General features: G+C 40.2%; 1 protein-coding gene across 3 annotated transcripts; it reads right to left on the bottom strand.

The window, feature by feature from the left end:
- Positions 1-151: 151 nt before the first annotated feature.
- On the bottom strand, positions 152-8,913 carry LOC103697709 (Tetratricopeptide repeat (TPR)-like superfamily protein). 3 transcript variants are annotated; one of them, XM_088717858.2, is made up of 3 exons: positions 7,455-8,913; positions 987-1,094; positions 152-600 (listed from the first exon to the last, which is right to left on the bottom strand). In XM_088717858.2, exon 1 carries the CDS (start codon positions 8,814-8,816, stop codon positions 7,557-7,559), a length of 1,260 nt encoding a protein of 419 aa, XP_088573984.2. In that variant the 5' UTR covers positions 8,817-8,913; the 3' UTR covers positions 152-600; positions 987-1,094; positions 7,455-7,556. The 3 variants fall into 3 exon arrangements, with proteins under 3 accessions (XP_088573984.2, XP_088573985.2, XP_038978707.3); XM_088717859.2 differs by lacking the exon at positions 987-1,094 and having other exon boundaries at positions 464-600; XM_039122779.3 differs by lacking the exons at positions 152-600; positions 987-1,094 and adding an exon at positions 4,140-4,276.
- Positions 8,914-10,884: the final 1,971 nt, after the last annotated feature.

The following is a 10,884-nucleotide window of genomic DNA, read 5'->3' as shown; positions in this document are numbered from 1 at the left end:
TTAGTTCCAAAAACCACATGCCATGGATGGGCTGGACTCTGATACTATTTGTATTAAAATCTTTACTTAAGGACACAGATTTTCCAAATGTACACTTGTATCGAAGAGGACAAATATCACCAATCTTGAAAAATCAACAAAATTTTAAAAATATCATAAAAAACAATCCCATTTGATTGTCAGATCATCTATTATTTTATTTTGCATATTAGTTATTTAGAGAAGTTTGACACACTCTTAATTTGAACCTCTCTAAAAAAATCAAAAAGGAGAGACAAGCCAAGATTTTGATGGACTCTTCTTTCATCTCTCACGTTAATTGTTGATTAAGAAAAATGTTATGGCCGTTAAGCCCGGACCAAATTTGACCGGTGGCCAAGTCATGACCCAAGTGATAAATATCTTGAACCATCTTTGTATCTACATCCCATCCCTTGCATCTTTCTCTCCTACAATGTCTCCATATTACATTATCTCATTATCAGTATTAACCCTTGTTTATCTTGCTCTCATCTCCGCCATGATCAAGATTGCTTAGCTTGTTTTCCTCTCACCATCTCCATCGAGAACCTAGTAAAGGTAGAGAGGTGCTAGCATAACCTACATGAGAAGTAAAAAACCACAAATAAAATAATAGCAAACTAAAAGTTATCTAGCAGGCTAATTAGAATAAGAACTAAAACTAGAAAAGAAACTAGAAGCCATAACCATGGATGACTAGCAGTTTGAGTAGGATCCTCTACGGTGCATGTTTTGCACTGCAGAGAGATATTTAGATTAGCCACCACATCATTCAATTTGAAACGGACACTTGGCGTTCAATATACAACACTGTGTTTGCCGCTAAACATGTTGTATTTGGTTCTAAAGATAAACAATAGCCGTATGTCTTCGAGATGAATGACGTGGTAGCTATATAGGATTTTACAACCTCTTATAATGCAAAACACGCATCATAGAGAATTCAAGTCTTAAGTCATTCTTACCTAGTTATGGAAAGTCTTTGTTGATGTTTAGAATCCACTAAGAATCTGGCCACAATTCACCAAAATCTACCAACTCAACGTCAACATGCCCAAAATCTACTAAAGCACCTGTAGAATCAACCATGGAGAGAGAGATGCATAAGTGCACTCAAAAATAATTTATTGATACTATTATCTCTTTTTCATAGAAAAATTAAAAATGTTAACCGAAAATATAAAAATCTTGTCTTTAATTCGAGTTGGTTGCATGATAACATTTTCATGATAACTTTAAATATTATCAACAATGTCAGGTTTTCTTTAAAATCTCCATATTTTCCTCATCTAACATTTGATTGAGAAAATTTAGTAGTGGTAGCCGCTGCTGCTGCTACTACTAGCCATTCCTATTTAACTAAAGTGGAGATTAAATTGCAAGAAAGATAATATGGCTTGGACCAAGTTACACAAAACTACAGAACTACATTGCTAATATTCAACCATCATAGCAAAAGAGCTTAAAATAAGAACGTACTGTAGAAATCTGGAGCACTTAAATCATTGCCTCAAAAATGGCAATTTAGGGCTTCTTTGTCGGCCAATCCGCAAAAGGGCATGACAGTTGACAACTGAATTTATACAATGCCAGTACTTCTACACTCAAGCCTCCTCAATCTGTTACACCCCTGAAAGACTGATAACTCTAAGCTGTCAACCTGGAAAAGTCTTTGCTGGCTCTATCTCAAGGTCTTGCCCTACTCTTCCTGGCAATCAAGGGTTACTATTCCAAACCAAGAATTCAATAGTTCCTATCAACCAACATTACCATTTGCATCTAAGCCAGGGTAATTTCTTGTCTGAGCCAAAATGTCTACCACATTACCCTGATATTTCTTTCATCAACTGGAACATGATCATTAACAGTTTTACCTACAAAAAATGAATAATATAAACCAGCAAGCACACCAAAGAGCACGACCCTCTCCCAAAGGCTGAGTAAACGTCTTCAGCTTTTTGATTTCTCCTTGATGTTACGTAACATTCCGGAACCTAAAGTCCAGAAAAAGCAATTCTGACTACTTCCACCTGGACTTTCAAGTCAGCAAAGCCTAGCTCGAAGTTGAAAAGGCGGTATCGATCGATTTCTCCGTCCCATTCATAGAAGGTACCCTGAGCCCTTACTCTACCATTATTACAGGGGTATGGGATGAAGACTGTTCCGAATCATAAGGAACTGCTGTCTAATACACCATAACAGGAACAGAGGCAGTCAAAGTGGAAATTTTTATTCCATAATAGGGAAGCCAAAGTCTAGGATTTCAAATAAAACTAGCAAAATGAAGATACTACAAGATCCATAAGCCTGCAGTTGTGAAACATATGTAAAGAATCTCCAAACTTTATTACAGCAGTCCTATCTTCGATAGAGGAATCCTGCCAAAGCTGATCCACCCCCTATGGAAGAAGCTGTACTGCAACTGTATAGCATAAAGATGTTTTTTGAAAACAATCACAAGCATAATTGGAGGGACCAAAAAACAAGAAAAAAGCAAAAGAGAAGAGACCATGGCCTCCTCAATATTCAACCCTTCACCAACCCCTCCACCAAAAACCTCTATCATCAACCAACATTACTCCTGCTATCCTTGGATACCTCCAAACCCTCCTCAAAATCCCCAATCTTGCACAACTGAGCCAAAAAATTCTTAAAGCAGGGACTGTTTGAACAAGATGTGGCATGAGAAAATGTATTTATAATATCAAAAGCATGCTCAATAATGTCCAACGAAATGATTTTAGAACTATACTCCTGCTATACAGAACTGCAAAAGTTCTACTAAAAATCTTTGGTGCACAAGCAATAGCAAACCCTCTAGAAACAAGAGAAGGGATGATTCTTGGGTGTCTTTTTCAATCATTTTATACAAAGAACATCTCTATTTTGAGAAGCAATACTAAAGATTCTTCATGGAGATATCCTAGTGGAAACTTAAAAGGTAAGAAAGAACAATCAGTTCCTGACTTAAAGAGTTTTCCAAGGGATAATAAAACAAAATGCACAATGAAGTATACTAGATCAAATTATCTACTGAACTGAATCTAAACAACAGAAGAAAGTGAAAAAAAACAAAACATTTTATTGGGTAAGCTAAAGTTTTTATGGTAAGAAATCATTCAAGTGAGTAGCTAAGGTCTCCTCTCCCTTGAAGTGGGTACAATATGAAGGCAAAATGTATAAAGCATCTATAAATGGATACTTCTTCCCCTATTATGGACCACTCAATTATATTTTAGACAATCAAAATCCAACTTGCGATCTATATAACTAATATTATTAATTTCAGTGTTTGCCACACCACCCTAAACTGCCTGGTTCGTGGCGTACTATATTCTACCATATCGAAACCGGTATGAAACACTATTCAGGTTGGTAAAAAATCCGTACCGAGGTAAACTGAGGTGCGTACTAATCTGTACCATCTAGTTTCAGATGATACTATGACAAAAAGTGAGAAAAATACCGAACTGGTGACGTACCAGTACGATACCCGATACCAAAATTGTGGACCTTAGTTTTTTTTTCAAAAAAAAAAGAGAATTTACTTACAGCTAATGTTACTAATCCATGATGCAATTTCTCTCAGTAAGACTGCAGAAAAGAAGGCATGGGATATACATTAGCATCATGATGAACCCCATCTAATGCTGAATGATTTAAAATCACAGCTACGTCGGAATCTAATTCTGTTTTAAACAGGCATATGGCTGCAGCTGCATGTATTTGGCTTAAGATGAGGGGGCCTCACAAGTACAAGAAATCAGTCGATGCAATAGAAAAAACACAAGAGTCCTTCAGTTTGCATGTAGCCTTTCCTTTCAAAACTCAAACTTTGTTCCCCACTTCTGAATCTGGTGTTTTCAGTATAAATTACATCTGAAAAGTTGGAAGGAAACAATGACTGCAATTCCATACATTTTCTTTTCGTCCAATTTTTTGGTGTACTAGACAGTTCAGGCTTACATACTACAATAGCACAAAGCTGAAATATTAACAAGAGCTAGACTCCTGAATAATTAGGAAAACCATCAAGATATATTTATTAAAAAAGGAGGAAGTTCTGTTTTGCATGACTAACCAGCCAATTTGCTGGTCGGTTGACCTCCCCATAAAAATGAGTAATTTGTACCTCTTGCAAGCTACTGAACAGGATTCCACAATGCTGCAGGCCATATGAGACCACTCATGGCCCATGTAGATGTTTCTGCATGATTCCACGGCCTTACCAGTATAGCTGATAGTCATTGTTTCTCTATTTGACAAGCCATCATTTACAAGATTCCCAAATTTTAAATTATTAGTACAATCTCCCCCTCATGATAGAGCATCGAATAGAGATCTAACAAAATAATCGACTCTTAACAATAAGCATAGACACCACAGACAAAGCTAGAAGGTGTTTAAAGATTGTAATTTCAATAAATTATGCTTCACGAATAACTAATCAAATGCACTCAACATCCAAAATACTGTGCACAATAAGAGATGTTGAATTGATTAATAAGTTTGAAAACAACAAAGTTCCTATCAAGTTACCTTTACCCTTTTAAAAGGCCCAAAATACTTTCCTAAGTTTGACTTTTTAGTCTATTCAAATTGCTAATAACTATAGTTTTAAAAGACTGTAAGCATCAGAAAGCCAGCCAACAGGCCTAGCACCGAGGGAAGCAACCAAAGGTCCAGGCAGCCCAGAACTAACAAATAAAAAAATAAACAATAAGTACAGAGGAAACCTAAGAGATACCTTTTTTTTCTGTAGATTGATGCAAGGTGAGGGCTAGGGCCCACCCAATTAATTAGAAAATAAAAATATTAGCAAGCAAGAAAGATAAAGTGTACAAGAGACTGTTCCATGAATTCAGAGTAACTAAAAGAGAGAGAACATTCGAAAGCCAAGAGTGTATATTGAATCTAATAAATGAAGTCATCCTATAATCATCCTATAAAATAAGATGAGTTATCTTATATAATAAGATGTTGTTAGTTAACGGGACTATTAATATGCAATGTTTTAAAAACCGGGCGGACAACGAAGCAACAAACTATCCGGTTTCTAGGTCGACTGGTCCAACCGGCAGGTCCAGTGATCCCACCTCGACAACAACTCCTATATTGCATTCTGGTTCGGATCTTCTCCCTTTGCCTCGACAAAACCCTTGATCGTTCTCAGAAGTCTCGCAAAGATTCAAACCCTAGATCATATGGAGTACCGGAGAGCTTGTGCACTAGTAAAGATTCGATCTTTGGTTGAAACAGTGATTGAAATGTGGCGGAGGAACTTGGGCATGGAAGGAAAGGGGAAGAGCAAGGTGGATTTGAAGGCAGTGAGAGTGGTGGATTTGTAGGCAACAAGAGAATTCAATATTCGGCATGTGGGAGCCCTAAGCTTGATGATTCATCTTCGAATGAAAATATTGGTTCAAGGGAGGAACTAGGACACAGGAGTAGCACAAGTGTGGCATCTTGTTCACCTCTTCGAAGTCAAATGGTTTCAGCTCCTCAAGGTCGTCTTCCGACAAGGAAGTAGGAGTAGTTCGATCAGCTTGGATGTGGATTTGGAGAGAAGGGATGGTTTGAAGAGGCGAGGGAAGATGGTTTCAAGGTGGGTAAAGGAAAAGAAGTAGGCATTGGAGGGATGCTTCTAGTTTCAAGGAAACGAGAAGGGATGGGGAGAGTGATTAGTTGAAGCCTTCGACACGAAGGAGGGAGGGTTAGGGGCGATTTGTCGATAACATCAGCCCACCATGAAACAAACCAATAAAAAGAATCTGAGAACCGGACCGGCTGGTTTGACCGTTTCTTTCGATTCTCCTAGTTTTGACCATATTTAAAGTATCCTTTGTACAAAACTGGACAAGCAAACAGTTCCTGATTCGATCGGTTGAATGGGTCAGTCTGGTCTAGTTTTAAAAACATTGATAATATGACAACATCCAAAATTAATGTATAAATCAATATTATCCTATATATGCAAACATGGAACATAATGTTAAGGTGGATGCCTAGCCAGACTTTTAAGGCATTGAATATGGTTGTCTTTTAAAACCATGCCAATAACAAACCGACGATTCATAAAAAATTGCACTGCCCAATATGAATACTTTGTCAAACAGCAAACTTGATAGAATTTCAGCCACCAACTCTCCCCCATGTTTAGCTAGCATGAAAGATAGCAAATGTGTACTCTCCTACCAACCACCAAATTCAATCAATTAGGAATCCTAGTTCAAGCCTTCATAACATTAATGCCATGTTCTTCCTCTCTAGCAAGTTCACATGCCTTCCCCTTCTTAACACATTATGTGATTAAGCCTCACTCCAATTGAAGATTCAATTTAACTATAGCATCTTGAATAGAACATATGTACATATGAATGAAGAAGTGGAACTCGAAGGATCATTCATCTATAGTCCCTAATTAACAAATACAGTTTGTGTTCAAGTATATAACATATAGGAAATATAGAGGTGTTGATGATGACTTCACTAGTATGTCCACAAAAAAAAAAGGCTGAGTGCATCCCCTTCCCCTGAAAAAAAAGGAAACTCACTGACAGAAATGCCTGAACCTGTAATTCATCATAATACCTACCTTAATCAAATTATTATAAATACCAACTAGACACCTTGTTGCAAATTATGTGCACATCCAACATTTGTGGTATAATCCTCCACTTCCTCAAGTTCCAACATCCTAGGAGTAGAGCAAAAGCCGACTCTCTCCTACATCAGTCCTGCCTTGTAAAACTATTACTAGAAGAAAGGAAAAACTTAGTTCATCAGCCATTAGTAATTTGTCACTTTCTCTTGTTATTATCCTCAAGTATAACTTTCTTTTGAGCATGAATGGAAATGGAAGGAGAACCCAGATGAAAGATGGGCTGAAGAAAGCAGCCATTTGCGATCAACTTCTCGCAAATTATCCACCCTTTTAATGAAATCTTCATTCTTGGGCAGTTTTCATTTACATTTTGGCATTGTGACATGATTGACGTTTCAAGTAGCATTTGAGAGAGCATGGTAAAAGAAGGCACATTCTTATGGCATCATGACACTAAGTTACATGATTACCTCACCTAAACCATAAAATGAAACTAAAACATGACATGACTGTTTAATAATGTAAGGTAGATTCAAGATACTGATCATCATTATAGTTTCAAGAAACCCTTTGAATCTTAAGATCAGAGACTAATAATCAATAGAATAATGCTCAATCGGAAGGCACAAAAGAAACTCCAATTATCTTAGAGTAGCTCACGTCACAACGGGCAACATTCAGTTGAACCACTTTTTGTATTGAAAAAAAGGAAAATGCATTATTTTATTAGTAATTTTCCTGGTAATTTAGCCTTTGTGCTCAGAAACCCCACGATTAACAAGGCAGAGCTCAAGAAAGATGCAGTTTGGTACCTCGGAAAGTTATGTACCTTCTCAAAGCAGATGTTACCGATCCAACCCAACTGGCCAATGGACAATCTAAGTCCACCAAGAGAGATAAGTCAATAAGATACCCTGCCATTTTGAATTCTCTAAGCAGCTTCTACTTGCTCAGATACTTCTCCATCTTGACTCAAACCGAGCAACTTCTCGACCTTTGTCCATCCGCGCACTAAATTCTCCGGGAACCTCTTCCTCACCCCATCAATCACCACCTTTGCCTCCTCCACCTTCGACCCCTTCGCCAACCCCTCCACCAAGAGCCTCACTGTTCGGAAATCTGGAACCTTATTCTGCTTCATGCTATCCTTGAAAACCTCCAGGCCTGCCTCAATATCCCCATTAGCACATGATCGAGCCAACAAAATCTTAAAAGTCGTGGCATTCGGAACACAACCCTTCTTCCTGAGACCCTTGTAAACCTTCTTAGCTTCCTCAAGCTGCCCATCATTACAATAGCAAGTAATGAGATAATTATACGTGATGGTGTCTGGCTTCACTCCAGCAGACTCCATCTCCTGAATCAGCTCAAGAACCTCCTCTGGCTTCCCGTTCATCGCTCGATACATGACTCTAACATTATAAGCAGTCAAATCAGGAAAGCATCCCCTCCCCACCATTTCCTTCCACAGCTCCTCGGCCGCCTCTGGCTTCCCTTCCTTGTAGAGTGAATCCAGAAGAGTGGTGTAGATTACAGTGGTCGGCTCGAGCTTCTTCTCCTCCACAATCTCCTTGAGGGTTTCGAAGGCTTTGCCGGACTTGCCGGAGAGGCATAGGGCCTTGATGAGGACGCCATAGGAGACGGCGTCGGGGGTGATACCGTGCTTCTTGGAGATGTCGGCGAAGAGATGCGGGACGCGGCGATGCTGCTTGGACCGAATGCAGGCGGAGAGGAGGGCGTTGAAGGAGACCGGGGAGTGGGGGGCAGCGGTGAGGCGGGGGACATCGTCGAAGGTGCGGATGGCGTGGTCGATCATGCCAGCGGCGCCGTAAGAGAGGATGACGGTAGCGAGAAAGGGCTCGTTGGCCGCGTGGGGGGCGGACTTGCGGGACTCGAGGAGGGCTTCGACGTCGGCGAAGCGGCGGGCGCGGGCGAGGCGGCGGACGGCGAGGTCGACGGCGAAGCGGGCGGAGACAGGGGACGCGGAGGGGTCGGCGACGGAGGATAGGATGGAGACGGCGCGGTCGGGGTCGAACTCCTTGCGGAGGCGGGACTTGGCGACGGAGACGGAGATGGGAGGACCGGAGGAAGAGGATGAGGTGGTGGTGGTGGTAGTGGTGGTGAAGAAAGGGCGGAAGTGGCGGAGGAGGACGAGGGACCGGTGGCGGAGGGAGGAGGAGACGATGGCCATTTTGGCTTCGGCGCTGAGGTTGGGGAGAGGGGAATAGGAGGGACGAGGGGTTCTAGGGTTTTGCGGACGAGGGAGGGCTCGGCAAGCGCAAGGAAATCCTATCCAATGCGGTCGAGCTCAATTAACTCGAGTTTAAGCCTATTGAGGTGGGGCTCGGGGCTCAGGGCTCAGGGTTCAAAAGGATTATTGCTTAGTTTAGGAAGCAATGTGAGAAATGACATTGATCCTCCCTCAGCCCTGAGGATAAATATCAAACAAATTAAATTGATGGATAGAAGTCGGCTAGTCTTGACAATTCGATCAAACAAGCTGACAATTCGACCAAACCAAGAAAGAATCAACACTTCTATAGGGTTGCGAGAATTTCCTTACTCCCATATTTTGTCCTTATTAAATAATAAAAATATCAAAAATAGAGAAGAGGGGGGGGGGGGGGGGGGGGGGTGTGGGGGTGTGCTAGATTGCATTTAGCAGGTAAATGAATATAGATGGCTCATTCTCAAACAAATAATCAAGATTAATCTTTTAGCAACTAGTTTTTTTGAGATGGAACCCTCTCTAGTTCAACAATGAGCTGGAGATGGTTGGTCGACCAATCACGGCCATCCGTGTATGATGAGTGGTCGAGAGTGCATCGATCTCACATAATAGAGAGGGTTCCACTCTCTCTAGTCTACTCGCACTCTATCTCTCTCTACTCCATCACTACCATACTCCAATAGATCGCCCCAAGATGATCTTAGACTAGTTCACTATATGAAGGGAGCAAAGTATTAAATTTGGGCTAAAAACTTAAAGGAGAAAGGGTACATCAGTGCAACCGAGTGTAGCGAGGTAGAAATCACACTACGACACGTACAACATAGGGGTGGATAGTACTTAGAAAACAACTAGAGGTAGATCATTCTCTTCTAAGGCCAAAAGCATCATTTTGGCAGGCCACTCCAAAGATACAACTTTCGCACTCTCATTTGCAAACCCTAGGAATCTATCAAAAGGGAAAAGAGAGAGAATAAAGAAAAGGCATTTAGCAGGTAAATGAATATAGATGGCTCATTCTCAAACAAATGATCAAGATTAATCTTTTGGCAACTAGTTTTTTTGAGATGGAACCCTCTCTAGTTCAACAATGAGCTGGAGATGGTTGGTCGACCAATCACGGCCATCCGTGTATGATGAGTGGTCGAGAGTGCATCGATCTCACATAATAGAGAGGGTTCCACTCTCTCTAGTCTACTCGCACTCTATCTCTCTCTACTCCATCACTACCATACTCCAATAGATCGCCCCAAGATGATCGTAGACTAGTTCACTACATGAAGGGAGCAAAGTATTAAATTTGGGCTAAAAACTTAAAAGAGAAAGGGTACATCAGTGCAACCGAGTGTAGCGAGGTAGAAATCACACTACGACACGTACAACATAGGGGTGGATAGTACTTAGAAAACAACTAGAGGTAGATCATTCTCTTCCAAGGCCAAAAGCATCATTTTGGCAGGCCACTCCAAAGATACAACTTTCGCACTCTCATTTGCAAACCCTAGGAATCTATCAAAAGGGAAAAGAGAGAGAATAAAGAAAAGGCAAGGGAAGAATAGTTTCCACAATAAAATCTCCATTAATCAATAACTCAAGTATCACAAGTATGATTACAAGAGGAATCCTAATGAGGTATTTATAAGTAGTATAAAGGGACTATTTTCTTCAACTTTTTAATATAGAATTTTAAGTCCTATTCTAACTCGAAAAATTTTGACTACTAACTTTTATAATAACATCAAAGTTCTCAAAAAGAAGGTTCACAAAAATCAAAATTCTCTAAAATTTACTAACATCAAATTTTTCTAAGATAGAAAAATAACTAATCATCAAAAACTAGTTATGTCCAATGACCCATGTGATTAGGACTCACAACTCGTGCTGCATCACATGCACCCTAGGTGCTCTGGTATTATACTCCACTAGTTGGAAAAAACTTGTCATCAAGTCTAGATCTTCTTGATCTTTTTGGTCTTCATATTAAGGCGATAAGCCAGCTATATTGAATGTTGCAGATACTCCATAGTCT

Source organism: Phoenix dactylifera, chromosome 3 (assembly GCF_051530095.1).
Source record: "Phoenix dactylifera cultivar Ajwa chromosome 3, Ajwa_hap1_PhDact_Kaust_v1.1, whole genome shotgun sequence".
NCBI lineage: Eukaryota > Viridiplantae > Streptophyta > Magnoliopsida > Arecales > Arecaceae > Phoenix > Phoenix dactylifera.
The sequence above is the reverse complement of the archived record's forward strand: the minus strand, read 5'-3'. Positions and strand labels throughout refer to the sequence as shown.

Coding starts and splice junctions, on each gene's coding strand:
- LOC103697709 (XM_088717858.2), bottom strand. CDS start 8,816: ATGGCCATCGTCTCCTCCTCCCTCCGCCACCGGTCCCTCGTCCTCCTC.